The sequence below is a fragment of the Lepisma saccharinum genome, chromosome 7 (assembly GCF_977018435.1).
Source record: "Lepisma saccharinum chromosome 7, izLepSacc3.1, whole genome shotgun sequence".
NCBI classification, from domain to species: Eukaryota; Metazoa; Arthropoda; class Insecta; order Zygentoma; family Lepismatidae; genus Lepisma; species Lepisma saccharinum.
Window position 1 is genome coordinate 58,767,220 of NC_139235.1, and position 15,841 is coordinate 58,783,060.

The 15,841-nt window shown below is 38.0% G+C and overlaps 1 protein-coding gene across 1 annotated transcript in view; it reads right to left on the reverse strand.

The window, feature by feature from the left end:
• Nucleotides 1–15,841, reverse strand: part of LOC145990235 (carcinine transporter-like) — an 84,412-nt gene that overhangs the window by 21,461 nt on the left and 47,110 nt on the right. The window contains exon 7 of the mRNA XM_083125909.1: nt 14,316–14,537. Coding sequence (XP_082982035.1) covers nt 14,316–14,537 — 222 coding nt within the window. The remainder of the gene's footprint in view (nt 1–14,315; nt 14,538–15,841) is intronic.

Genomic DNA, 15,841 nt, shown 5'->3' on the forward strand with positions numbered 1-15,841 from the left:
AGATGAATCAGTTGGCTCAGTTTTTAAAGGACTTTGATTTATTTGATGAACCTGAGGCTTGGAGAAATAAATCTGAACTCAGAAGCAGGGAAGATAAAAATCAAAGTAATCTCCAAGTACGTGGTGTTGAAGTTCGCACAGCAGAAGAAGATAGAAGTAGTCAAAGTTCAAGGAGCTTGAACACTCAACGTAATAGAGGGCGAGTTGAGCGTTCCAGACGTGGTGAACCAAGGAGAAATTTCCAAAGGTATCAAGATAGAAACTGGAGATCTGGTGCCCAGAGAGAAGAACTTAATAGAGATGAACCTCGTACTTCCAGGACATACTACTCTGGAAATCAGCAACGATAATATGAGCCCCCAGATGCAGGAAATCAATGGTCTTTGGGAAGAGAAAGAGCGGTCGAAACTACTAGAGACTTTCTAAGCAACCAGAGGTCACAGTCGTGTCAGACTAATTAGTGTGTGACTTCTCTCCTGCACTCTTAGCTTATAGCATCCAAGAATTCCGAGTGTAAGAGATATAAAAACTTGAAGAAGTGACAGATGTCAGAAGCAAACTATTAATTTGAATGTTAAAAATTTTTCAGAAATTCTAATATGAAGTAAGAACTTTAAATTTCTTCAAAATTTTTCCCCAAGGGAGGGGGCATTTGTAATGATCCTGCGAGGTCATCACAATTATTTAGTTTCTGAGTGTTATTATTCTATGTTAATAACTAACTCTGTCAACGTTATTTATATTAACCATTCATTGTAAATTGTAATAATGAGGTCAGGTGCTTTGTGTTAGCATATTATGCTGAGTTGTAATGTTAATCAGTCCCTGCGTGGTCGCAAAGAATATGTATTATTTATCTGATAATTGTATATTAACGTTTAGCACACGTTTAATATTATATGTATTCATCGTTCGTGCCTTGTGCACGTAGTTCAATTGACTGCCGTAGAGATGGCCTTGCCTGCTCTAGCACGGTTCCACGTAGTTCGCGTGAACGGCGCTAGAGGCGCTACTTGAACCGTGTACTTATTCCCGATCCCTGAGTGAAATAGAGTCTCATACCACCGCTGGAGAAAATGTTAGCATAATGGGTAAAACTTTGCAGAGCGTATGGTGCTACTGATTGGTCGTGGACAAGTTAGTAGACTTGCACCCAGCTGACGTGCTCGTGTATGTGTAGCAAGCACTTTTCTCGAGCAGGACGTTGCAGGGTACTTGAGAAAAACATTTCCTAAACTCACTGATAGTATGTTAAAAGAAGGCATATTTATTGGGCCGCAAATCTGTGAGATCATTCATGATGACAACTTTGTGGAATTGCTAACAGAAAAAGAGAAATGTGTATGGTTAGCTTTCAGACAAGTATGCTGTAATTTTCTTGGAAACGTGAAAGCTGACAACTACAAGGAACTTGTTAAGAACTTGTTCAAGTGTTATCAGCGCACGGGGTGCAATATGTTCTTGAAAATTCACTTTTTACATTCGCATTTGGACATTTTCCCCCCTAACTTGGGCGTGGTTAGTGACGAATGCGGCGAGAGATTTCACCAGGATATTTCTGTCATGGAGAAACGATATGCAGGAAAATCGGTACAGAACATGTTAGCAGACTACTGTTGGAACCTCAAGGAAGAGGTTTCTGGTGGCAGTTACAAACAGCAGAGTTCAAGAAAGAAATTTTGAAAATGTGAGTAAAAATGTGTTTTTTTCCTTTTTTTTTGCATGAAATTTTTTCATTGAACAGTCAAAATCGGTCCTATATATATTTTTTATTTTTTTTTTATATTTCATAGTTATTCACTTCAATATTTAAATCTTACTTCATGAGCAAACAAACAAAAATAATATCAAATTTCGATGTATTATTACAAAGGGAATTAAATTTTTATTAAAAACAAAAAATGAAAATCCAGCGAAAACGATAGGTGATACAGCATTTCTACTTTCAGATTTGGATTCAGCAGGGTCGAATTATAAATAATCACCTATTTTCGTTCAAAAGAGCAAAAAAAGTTTGAATTTGTTCATCAGTGTAATTAACACATAGGCTATTATTGTGGCTGAAATAAAATTATGTGTGATAAATATAAAATTTTTGATTGACTTTCATTATCCAGGGGGCAGCCCTCCTTACCCTACTTCCTGACGCCAATGTTGCTATGGCCTTGTATTCAATAGGTTTTCTGGTGGGAGTGTGAAATCTCATTTTAACCTGTAGGCCTAGTCACAGCAGCTGTTCTGATCGTAAAGTGGCCTTGAACTTTTTTTTTTGTCAGGATACAAATTTAAATCAGCAATTTTTCGTCAACTAAAATTATGTCCCATATTTTAAAAAAAAATGTTTTGTACAAAGCTTATTTTCAAGTTAAATGACTAGTAAAACGGAAATGTGGTTCGACCCCCGTAAATTGTCGAGATAGCACCCTGCATCCCTTTAGCGGACACGAAGACACACATACGTCAGCAGCAAATGAGAGGAACCGGTATGTTAGATGGTATAAAATCATGGTATTTCTGTACAGTTTCTTTCCAATGGACCTTCCTTAAGTACAACAAGATAATAAATATGGCCTCCCCGTATGTAGCGTCGTCTCCTTGTAATCAAGGGGTCCCGGGTTCGATACCCGGTGGAGGCACAAGTGGTTCGGATCCCACTTTAAACTGTAGGTCCAGTCCCGATTAGCCTTACTGTGCATAAAGTGGACTTAAAACAACAAATCAATCAATCAATCAACGATAATAAATATAAATGTTATTTAAATATAAATGCATGAGTCACGGTAGATCAATCAACCTCCGTAGCGGAGTGGTTAGCACAACGCACTATACGTCAGGGGTCCCGCATTTTAGTTCGGTTCGGACATGGATGTTTGTGTTTGTCCCAATGAGAATACAGAAAACAGAGAAAATTGACATACGTGAAAATTGAGAAAATGTGAATAACGGGGGATACTACCGCATAGGGGTATTTTTTTTTAAAAAATAAAGTCGTTAGAGTGCCTGACTACCATGCGAGAGGTCCGTCTTTGTTATCGAGAACATCAGACTTGGTCGCGATACATATCAAAAGTTGTTTGGTTAATTAATTATTCCATTTCTGAGACTACTGGATATTCACCTGCTGAACTATTCTTCAACCATCCCATACCCAGAGAGATCCTAACTCATTTCAATTGGCCCGAACGGGAAGAAGCCCAACCGGATTGGAAGTCCAAATTATTCTTAGCCCAAGTCAGGGAGAAGAAGAAGCTGTCGAAGGATTTAAAACAGAAGGGAAACGCCAAGACAGTGACAGTTGGAGACTTCGTGATGATTAAAAACCATTCCTTAAGCTCCTCACTAGATAGGACCATTCAAAAGTTATTTATGTTGTGGATAGGACCTTATCTAGTGGACAAAGTGGAAAATAATGTTGTGACATTGCTTATTCCAAGGACTAAAGAATTATATGATAAGGTTAACTTGGATAACCTAAAACTGGTGCGTTTTTCGGAGGATAAAAAGAAAGAGTTTGTACTTTAAAACTAAGTTTCCTCCAGGTAGATAACTTCCTTCCTGAAACTTAGTTTTCGAAAGGAAGGGGCAGATGATATGATCCATATTTTGTGTGACGTCATCAGTAGAAAATGTGTCACTATTATATTTATTTTGTGAAAGAAAGCGTAACCTCCTTGTTATTCTATGTAATATTGCGCCTTATTAGTAATTTATATCTTTTGTTTAATGTTTATTGTATTTTATGCTACATAATGGGTAATTTAATGTATCTTCATGTTTGCGAGAGTTCACTATACGAATTTGTATTTCTAAACATGTATAGATGTCAGTTTTGTTGTAGTATCCTTTTGTAGATAGTGAGTGATTCATCTGTACTTTAATCTGTGTTCTCAAAAATAGTATAAAAGCGAGGATATCGCGTAAGAATCATCACACTTTCGCCACGGATCGTCGAAGCTTTTTAAATTAAAAATAACTCCTCGGTGTTGTGCATACATCCTGGTATGGTAGTTCGGGGCGCAAGCTAGGCCTATGTGAACATAGGTACGCCGATAGCCATGCATTGATGATATGCATAATACTGCAACCATTCTACGTTAAATAATAAAGCTACCCTAAGGAGTAATTTGGAAAGAAAAGGCTAAAGAGCAAATATTGGCTCAGTTATCATTGCATATCTCTTGGTGTGGTAGTTCGGGGCGCAAGCTAGGTCTATGTGATCATAGGCTTGCCGATAGCCACGCATTGAGTTTATGCGTTTTAGTTGAGTCAATTCATCGACAAAGCGAAATCCTCGTCTTCGTCTCAAGTATATTTGCACTATAATTACAATAAATAAAGAATAAAACCTTTCAGTTTATACATACTGCAGTAATGTGGTTTTATTTCTCTGTGCTGTGAAAATTGTCTTTGCCTAACACTACCCCTGTACCTGAGAGGAGTCTGTGTACTTCACCGAGTCTCATCGTTCACCGCTGATTAATATTAAGTTAATATTAATAGTAAAATAATACGACGCATCTAAATAATTGTGCTTAGAACGTATCACAGTGACATAAGTAAAATACATGTTAGTCTTCATAAAATATTTTATTACAATTAATGATCGATTTGTGTTATTTGGTTGCAAGAAAATTTTCAGTTACTTTTGAACTGTAACTGAGTTACTTTTTAAAATGACTAACTGTAACTTACTTTTTTAAGCAAGTAACTGTAACTGTAACCAGGGACGGCGCAACAGGGGGCTAGGGGGGGACTGAAGCCCACCCAAAACTGGTCTAATCCCCCCTGTAGCCCCCCAGAGTTTTGTAATACGGTAGATGCATTTCGAGCGAAAACTTAAAAAGTAGAAGTTTACATTTTCCATTATAAAACTTCCATTTGGGCAAGTTCAATATTCAAAAACCCAAGGGTCCCGGGTTCGAATCCCGCTCGGGCATGGTTGTTTGTGAATGTCTATTCATCAATTTCATCATTTCATCACTCATCCCCATCTTCGCACATTAGCCAAGAGGCACAAAACGCGAAGTAAACTAAATTAATCAATCAATGTTCAAAAACATTTTTCAATTCGGTTAGATCGCAAGGTTACCTTATTTATGATGTGTTGCGTAATTAAATAGGGGGAGATATGGGTCTGGATAACAGTGGCACCTGATCATTTATTTGATACTAACTAATTGGCCAATCGATTCGCCAAACTTGCTCCGAAATCTGGTGCCTATCTGGTAGGTGAACGTATTCAGTGACTGTGACATTGTTCTTTGATTTTTGGCATATACTGTTTCTGAATAGGTCTAGCAGGTGTGACAATTGAATTTTACATGATATAAGTAGGACGACGTTCAAAATCTAAAGAAGCGTTATGTTTATTTTCTATTTGCTAGTTCCTCATTGGAGTACCGACAATTGCACGAGTGTTAGCGATGTTCTCTCACTGGTTTCGTCGTTATATCTACTCTTATCGCTGAAAATACTCGAGAGGTACAAATACGATGATAAAGAATCAAAGAGTACACACACTACCTGATTCTTAAATGCTAACATTAAAATGGACCTCCCAGCCCCGATAGTCTAGCCGTAAACCTGATATCAAGGGGTCCTGGCTTCTATTCCCGGTCTAGGTATAACATTTCATTAAGTGGTTCGGTTGGGATTTCACTAGAAACTGTAGGTCTCTGTGCATATTGTGGACCTTAATATAAATCCAATCAACTAATCATTGCAATAGAGTGCGAAAATCAGCATGCTTGGGCAATTTTCTAGCTCGCAGTCTTAGTCCTACATCTTAATTAATTATCATTTGTGAGGTTAGAAAGCAATTTCTGCAGTACCATCATAGTGGTATCCGTGCAGGAGAATCAATCTTTGATCCAATTCGGATCAGTATTTATGCATAATATATTCTGAAATAAAATTATAATCTACAATAGTTATTTTCACTAGTCAAAATGCTCAGTGCAAGGGTTGCAACTCTTATTAATTGCTTTTATGTAAATATATTTGTCTCCTAATGGAGGTGAATTTTATAGTGAAAATATGTTTGTTCCTTGAGAGTGGCACATCCTATGTTGACGGTATTTCTTGTATCCTCCCCATTTTTAGCCTAAGTTCTGAATTTCAGTCGTTGAACAAGAAAACGTAAGACATTTCATCATGACAGCAGAGTAAATAATATCATTAACACATTTTCTGTTCAAGAGTGGTGTTGTTTATTTCATGCTTACTTTATTCAGTTAGTGCCACTTTTCTGAAGCACAAAAACTACAATCTTTTGCCGCTCCCTGTTGTTGTGATTTGGACAATTTAGAGTTGTGGCACACTATGAGGTAGAAAGGAACTAAAAATAAAGACCCTTCAGCACCTCCTTGCAATGGTTGAAATATTAAAAACTGCCTTTTACGAACTTTACAAGCTTTGTGTTATTGAAATGTGCATACCCCCATCAACGGCTGTTTGCAGCAAATCAGGCGTTATCTTCGTAATCGAATTGGTAACGAGAGGTTGAGTGCTCCATCTATTCTTTCTTTGAGAAAGAGCTTGCAAAATCTTTGGGTTTAAAGAAAGTTGTAGCTGCTTATGAAAATATACATATCTTATCGTATTTCTTGATGTGGTTTATTTTCTCATTTTAGCAAAAAAGAGGAAAGTACTCAAACTCTTTACTTAATAGAAATAGTGTTATGTTTATATTTATACGTTTATCCGTAGCTTTTATAACGTATTTTGTACAGTTGATATGAATAGTAATTACAGGCACGTATCCAGGAATTCCTTTCGGGGGAGGGGAGCTGAACACAAGTTTTTAATGGGGTATAGATAGAACCTCACAATTATATGTTTAAGGCAGTGGTGACAACTGGGTTCCAAAACGGGGAGGGGGGTACAAGGAAAGTTTATTTTATCTTGGTAGACAAGGCTTAGCGTTAAGATTCCATAGTGATAGTGTGGAGGCAAGAATATGGGGAACAACTATCCCATAAATCGCCGCCACTGTTTAAGGCTGTCATTTTTATCCGAAGGTGAAATCGCAACCTTTCTTAACCAATTGACCCATCTGTTTCCATTGTGTGTCGGAACCATCTCAGTATGTGTGTGTGTCCATTTCTTCTCATCATGCATCAACACATCTATATACCAGAACTTTATGTAGCTGTTACATATGCACAGGATGGACAATCCACTCGACAATGCGAGATTCAAATTGTGGGCTGCGAACTGGACGCACACAGTTCTCGAATATTTGTCTCTGATTCGAGCCTGAACACCACTAATGTGTCTTGTCCTCCCATGTTTGCAGCTCTTATAGAAGCCGAAACCCACCAAATTGTTCATATTCTGGCCTAAGCATTCGCAAGTGTTCAAAATTGTCTGTCATAGCTTCCGCAGTCTTGTCATATATCGGCACGAAACAAAGGAAGTCCTCTAGAATACAGCTGGATCGCGAAACTAATGCACAGTGAAAACCCTTCCGTTCCCAACAGATCTAATGTTTTGTCTCCCAATATGATCACATGCTTACTCATTTATATCCAGTTATGTGCCCAAGGAGGGTTGGTTGGGTCATCCCAATTTGACCCAGTATTCCTTAAAAAAAGAACGTCAAAGACAGGAAAAAGATGGCAAAATGAGGACTGACCACCAAAAATAGTATGCGTAACCCCTCTCCCTTCCGAAAATCCTGGGCACGCCTCTCTTTATCTCGGGCACATTTTTTTAAAATCAACTCACCAGAAGTTTCTATCATTTCGTATTGGAGACTGAAGTAAGATGTGTTCTTTCTGATGGTTTATATATAATCCTTTAGGGTGCTCTCGCTTGCCATCGCACTTAACCTTAACAAAGCCCTAATTTTCCATCGTTGTGACTAATCTTCAAGACTTAGGAATATTTCAGACTGAAGGTACACACGTTACATGTCGTTTGGAATAAGCCAGTCAACAGCAATGTTTCACACCGTAACGACACAAAAGGCCACTCAAATGTACTTTCGATTTGTGAAATCCTCAGGCGACACGGTGTGAAATCACCCTTAGTAGGCCACTGTCATCGTCACCTAGATGTGATAGCTCTTGTCGAGCCCCCTAAGCCCCCTTTGGATACGTGCCTGAGTAATTAGTAAGTCTGTGATATTATTCCCCTAAAAATGGCTTTCGAAGAGACAATAGAATTATTGCATTTTACTTGACATGAAACATCCGTGCCTAAAAGTACTCTTGTGTGTGATGGAACAAATTGCAATGATTTATCTTTGGATCTAACTGTAAAATATTTCACTGGTAAAAATATACCGTAGAAAAGTTTTACCTAAATACTTTTTTGCTGGTATAAGTTAGCCCTTGACTCCGAAATCTTTAGCCCCACCCCACTTATTTCAGGCTGGCGCCGTCCCTGACTGTAACTAGTTACCATTTTAAAAGTAACTTTCCGAACACTGGAATTCAAAGAAGCTTGTTATTTAGTGCAAAAAATTGCCTTCATTATACGTAAAACCTGATTTATATTACATAACATTCCAGAGAAACATGTGCGCTTTTGTTCCTTGTTTTGAAATTAATGACTACCAGTGGGAGTGGTTAGAACAGCGCGCTACAACGCTAGGAGGCGCGGGTTCGAATACCAGCATTGGCATGGGTGTACTTCGTGAGTAGTACCCCTTTGTCATCATCAGTGATCAAGGAGAAGGCGGGGATTTCCCCCACACAAAGATTTTTTTCACCGGCAAAATAAAATATTTCGGTAAATGTCTGTTATATCGGAGACACATTTCCTCATTTTTACAGAAGAAACTACTTACGGAAATGAGTTTCTGTAGTATTTTGATAGTTCGTGTAGGTATTTTCTCACCGTAGAATGCTGCACAACAAGAAATAAGCACTTTTGATATAATAAACTTGCATTTTGTGCAAAGCGACAACATTATGCCGTTGTTTCCATTATGTACCTGCAGATAGCGCGAGCGTCGAAAGTCACGCGGTTTCGCCAGTGTTTCCAAGCGTCCCTTTTTTTACCAGAATTTTATTTCTTTTATTTTTTTAACTATGCTTACCTAACCTAACCTTGCCGGAAATGGTTCGTGGGGCTATCCTGAATGGTTTTTGGGGCTATCGGGAATGGTTTTTGGGGTTATCCGTCAATGGTTTGTGATGACATAATGAACACGAAATTAGGTATTTTTCGGTTAAGAAGGTTGAAACACTGCATACCCACTCCAAATCGACAAAACACCAGCACGACGCGAGATGATCCACAGCTGTGCGCGCCATATTGTATGTTCCGCAACGGAAGAAAGGACCCCAAAGAATTACTCGTAATGTGAAAAATCGAAGTTATTTTCCTGAAAAAAGCATAATGGGCCCTTCAATTATGTTCCGCAATACACAATTGGTAAGTACGAACCATTTAAAACTGAAAATATCCGATAGAAATGTGTCTCCGATATAAGAGACATTTACCAATATTTCTATAGGTCTACCTGCCGGGGATGTCTTTATCCCCCTCAAAGAAAATGGGATTCATATCTCACAGTATATTATTTCTAAACTATGCAAGAAACACTGAACTGAAGAATTACACCATTCTCAAACTGACCTACGTCACCAAGCCGAGTAAAGCGAGAAATTTTATGGCATTTTAGATGCCATTGTACTTGTATATTTCATGGCATTTCTTAAGGATAGGATCGATCCTATTTCCGTAGCATTTTTCGTAGCATAACCAATCAGAAGAGACCTCTAGGTCACGAGTGAAGCTGTAATGGCGGCCGCGCGAGATGTAAACAATGTATCACTTCACATTTTTAAAAGCCGATAACTATTCAACCGAGAGGAATAACGTTTCATATAAAGCAATATTAGGTACAAAACAATGGCGCTGCTTAAATACATACTTTACAACGTTTACTGTACACGTATGGAAGAATATTTTAGTTGTTCCAATTGTAAACACCGTGCACTCAGCATAGATGATGTAACTCGACGTGTCCTTCGTGCTGTATATGTTATACATTGTAATCGCAAAAGCTTACCGAAATTTTACATGAAATGCTTCCGTGTAAAGTACCATTTGGAAGCGTTTACGTAACATTTATGCTAGCAAACATGTTAAACGAAATGCCTTAGGCTGTAAATGTACTACGTGTTTCTACATTAAATGTTAATGTTATCATAAGCTGCAGATTTTTTGGGGGAAGGAGCAGACAGACACACACACACACACACAACACTATATATATATATATACAGGGTGTCATTTTAATGGCGCCCACGGACCACAGATTCGTATAGAGGACATCAAAACAAACAACTTTTCTCAGTAACAGTTTTCTCGTTGGTGCATCATTTCGGCGCTACAGCTGTTCAAAAAAGACCGTTTTGCCGCCTGGATGCTGGCAACCCAACACAACATTTGATCGTATCTGTGACGGCATTTCCTGCGGCGAAATAGCGCACGGCAGAGTTGCAAGGGACACACAAATTTTGTGAAAATTACAAACTACCAACCACATGATTAGGTGTAAAACGAAGCGAGAAACTCGTCCAGTAGACCGAACATCATAGTCTACCAGCCAGAAGGTCAGGAGTCATCTCAGGGGAAGGGGAAAGTGAACCGATGATATGAGGAATGGTAAAAACGTATTCAAAATGAAGTGTCAATTTCGGATTTTGTCTCAGCCTACATGTCAAATATCAACAACAATACATTTTATTGGACTTACAGCTTACATGTGGCTGTTTGCGCCCAGTTACATGTCAAATATTTGTAAATCTCGTTGCAAGATTGGTATCTACAGGTTGTGTCCAGATGCCTTATGGTACTTTTGTGCTGATAACGGAAGTATCCGAGGTTCACGTTGTTATATTACGGCTAAAACACGTACAACCACAGTAACAATCTAATTATGAATCAGTAGCGAATATACTGTCCTGTTCATAGTTGCAAACTATTACATTACATGTATATCCGGTGCATAGATAAACACAGTCGTCGGAGAGCTTGGAGCTTGTATTACTACTACTTATATCCCTGTTTTTTCAACCATTTTTGTCACTTGTCTCTTAATGCACTGAATATACATTATATTATGTGTTGCTTACCTTTGGGATTTTGAGTTCCTTCATTTCTAGTATTTTGTCATCTGTTCAGTGTGTCACAGAAAACTAGTATCAGAAGGACGAGTGGATAGACTAAATTGTAGATGCCAACTTGGTAACTAGATTTGCAAATATTTGAAATGTATGACCACTTCCACTTGAATTCTGTTTTCTTTCTACTAGTTTTCGTGTTATTTGTTTACTTCCTGTTAGGTTAAAGAACGTGTTTTGTCGTTTTCTTTTACGGTACATAATGTGGCTGATTGTAGCTATGTCATTTTTCACAGAATATGAGTGTTCCTGGCAACCCTGGAACGCATCGCTTCAGGACGGGATATGACGTCACAAATGCAATCAAATGTTGTGTGTGGTTGCCAGCATTCAGGCGGCAAAACGGTCTTTTTTGAACGACTGTAGCGCCGAAATGATGCACCAACGAGAAAAATGTTACTGAGAAATGTTGTTTGTTTTGATGTCCTCTATACGTTTCCGTGGTCCGTGGGCGCCATTAAAATGACACCCTGTATATATATATATATATATATATATATATATATATATATATATATATATATAAATAACAATTATTAAAATATTATATTATATAATATATATTATATGGACTGCTTTTCATTCAAAATTCAATTGCAAATTGAATATTTTAATATAAAACTGCTATAAACAATGATTTACGTGACTAGGGGAAAAATTAAGAGATATTAAAAATATAATAGTTCCCTATATAAAATTCACATCTAAATGATATTACGCGTTTTATTAATATATTTATATACTTTGCGGTAGGTGACGAAAGGCGTTGAGAAGTGGAGAAGAAATAACAAGTTGGACTAACATCTGTGTTCTGGGGATTGCTGGGTTCAATGTTCTTAGAGATGAGGCCCTTTGTTGTTCGTTTTTTTGTGCTCGTTTTCGATATTATTCCAGTAAAGTATATTCGACTTAAAAAAATAATGGTTTATCTTTGTTGTTAGAACAGAAAATCTCCCCCCCCAGAAAAGTTTGATGGGGGGAAATTTTAGGACCAGATCGTTGGTTGGGGGTAATTCCCCCCCCCCCTGTACCCCACCCCCCGGGGATTTCGCACCCTGGTTAGGACCATTGCAAGGCAATAGTTTAGTTTACCAACAGGTTCACATTTGCGTACCAAAAAAAAAAATTGAAATCACATATACGCCCCTGATCAGACATCTCCCCGCCCCAAGCAAAAAGCTTAATTCGCATAGTGATCATCACTCATTATTTTTGCGATTAGTGAAAAGTGGCAGAAAATGACAAAAATTAATTAATGAAAGACTACGAAAAAGTGAAGCTTGCTGACTGAAAGGTTGCAAATTATATTTACATTTTATTGAAAATCATGAACTGAAAGAGCTAAAAACACAAAACCTTGCATCGTAGTAACTAATATGAGTCAATCAAGGAAAACGCTTCAAGAACTTTGAACAACCCCTCGTACTTTAAAGAGAAACAAAAAAATAACATACTAAAATATGGAATGGAACAAAAATATGGGAAGCCAAATATGAAACAATACATTATGGAGCCAAACGTCACCGGACACCCAGTGCTGTTCATTCCAAAGACTCCAGCCAGGTAACTAATAAGATGTCCTCCCTTCGCTATTATTACAGCATTTACTCCTCGGGCCAGGCTTTCCACTAAGTTCTGGTAAAAATCTGGTGGATATTTTTCCCCATTCGTCCTGTAGCCTCGTGAATAGTTCATGGGTGGTTTTCGGTCGTGTGGGTCTGGCACGCTACCGGCGCTCCAGTTCGTACCAGTCGGGGCTAAGTACATCCACCTGATTCTCCTCAAACCACGATGCAACGGACCCTGCTTTATTGACAGAGCAGTGGCGTATGCTGAGCCAAGACCTGGACTATCTCACTATAACACATGGCCTAGGCTATGGAGGAAAGGCTCGCTTAAACCGCCGATATAATTGGTTAGACACACATATTTTGCTCGTTCTTAGCATCCCAATTGCAGCAGGTTCCCAACTCCTAAGAAATTAGGTTGCCAACTTCAGAATCTCCGTTATCTTCTCATTGAAATTAGTTTTATTTACTGTTTCTAATCTATTTTTCTTCTGTATTGTATTCTCTAGGCTTCAGGCTTCGCAGATAGCCTAGAATATACGCTCCTGGGACAGGGATATTATCATGCTGATAGAGAAAAGTGCCCATTCCAAGCTGTTGCCACAGTGTGGGCAGCATGCTGTTGTCTAAAATGTCCTCATAAACACCACTGTTCTTATTTCCATTGACCAAAATTAATGGCCCAAGCCCAAAGCAGGAAAAACAGCCCCAGACCATGACACTACCATCACGTTCACTTGGGTGTCCGATGACTTTTGGCTATATAGCAGGGTGCGAAATCCTGGGGGCGACAGGGGGGATTGCCCCCCACCAACAATATTGACCTCAAAAATCCCCCCACCAAAAATTTCCCCGGGGGGGGAGAGTTTTTCTTGTAACAACAAAATATAAGCAATTAGCATTTACTTCTTATGTTTACTAAGGATAATATCGAAAACACACAAAATAGTGAGTCCAGAATGCTTTCTCTCTTTTTCAAGAGATTATTACTCTGTCTACACCAATAACAATATGCGTTCAATAAAAGAAGAATGCAAGTCGAACATAATAATAAATTATAATAGTTTTGTATTAATACAAAAACTAAACAAAAGCTTGTACATAACAAACATATTTCGTAATACATTGACATCTTTAACCAGTTAGTAAAGGAATTAATATTCTACTTTACACACATATCTGATATAGCTATATAAAAGTAACTAATTAGCCAAATTACTTTATGTGTATTTAATAATAATGTTTTTTAAAAATATTTAGTAATTTATTGACTTTTATATTTAATAATATTATAAATACCCATATCATAATAATTTATGAAGTGTAGATTAAGATCTTTTTCCCCCCACCAGTCTTCAATGATTTCGCTCCCTGCTATATAGTATACTTCAAGAATGAGTAGATGCTATTTTTGGATTATAGAGATAGATACAGTTTGGATTGTAAGAAACTTTTACCGTGTTTCTTATGAAGGCATATACGACATTTCTGCCACATACCTTGTTTGTTTTATATTTGTTGTTACTGTTGTTAAAATGTTGACATCCGTATAATTCACTATCAACAAAAATGTGTTTGTTTATATAGGAATAGGAAGTTAACTTACCAAACGAATGTCATTAACATTGTCCGAATTGCTAATCTCTTAGTTTTAAAGAGGCTGAGTATTCCATAAGTTACTTCTTGGGTTTCAGATATTTTGTGAAGAATCTCTTTGTGATTGGAAGGCAGCTCCCTTCCATTTATTCGGGCTATCTCCCCCAGGACCCTCCCCGCTTCATCCACTCTTCCTTTGGACGCCAGCCAATGGGGTGACTCAGGCATGAATCTGGAAGAAAGTTTCTTGGAATTAGCTCCGATACAAGTCAGTGGTCACTTCATTTAAAAACTAAAATAATAAAACGGTACAAAATTGATGCATAATAATAATAATAATAATAATAGTATTAATAATAAAATAATAATAATAAAGTTTTGAAGTAAAATATGAAATGCTCGGGTGTAAAACATGATAGCCATTTGGCCATTCGGAGCTCATTAAGAAAAAAGGTTATTAGAAGCTATACTGTACATAAATTGTTTTCATGTTGTGTTTACCAATTTCAGAAGCCTTCACTGAGTCCAATGCAAATTGTACGACATGGCAATTTCACTCGAAAATTGAAGGATGGCACATTTTACTTTGTAACTCAAAAATTACCAAAATGTCACTTACCATGTTATACACCCAAGCCCTTCATATATCAATGAAGCCATTGTTTTCTAATGATGAATGGATTTCTGGTGAAGGCGCAGAGTTTAGGATAGCACTTTAAACTGTAGATTCTTTCCAATCCAGTCTCAATTAAACTCCCTGAGCGTAAATTACGCACAAAACAAACTTTAACAAAACAAAATTTAATGCAATAATGAATTCCTTCTGTATCCAAAGGTCAAATATGATCAAAACCCGTCAGTGCTTAATGTAAGATGGTATATGGAAGACAATTCCTAAACTTGAACTAATTGTATATAGTGGAAGGGGATCTAATAAGACACAAGACGACATCCTATTGGTCATGTTTTACTTGATCAGGGAGTTCCTAATAAGGTATGTAAGCCAAAGCTAACAAATGGCACTACGTTAATGTACCCAGTCCCCCTCTGGCATGGCCGTAGGCAGGAAAAAATTTCGGAGGGGGCTCACTCATAATGGTTCCCATGGGCGTCGCAAGAAATTTGAATAATAGAAATAATAACAATAACGCGGTGGCTCAGTCGGTAACGCGTCTGACTACCATGCTCAAGGTCCCGGGTTCGATCCCCGGCCGGTTCAAATCTGGGAACTTTTCTAACGGTTGGAAGCGGCCCCGGCGCCCACCCAGCGTCGAATAACATGGGTACCTGGGGGAAACCCTGGGAGGTAAAGGCGGTCAGGGGCGTGGTGCTGATCACATCACCCCTACTCACGACCGGATCAAGAAAGTGTGGGGCGTTACCCCCACACCCCCTATACGCCTTCATGACGTGGTGCTATGCACAGGGGAATACTTTTTCTTTACTTTATTGTTAATATAATAATAATATTTTTTTAAATTTCATCAACTAATTAATTCCAAATGTATTATTATTATTATTATTATTATTATTATG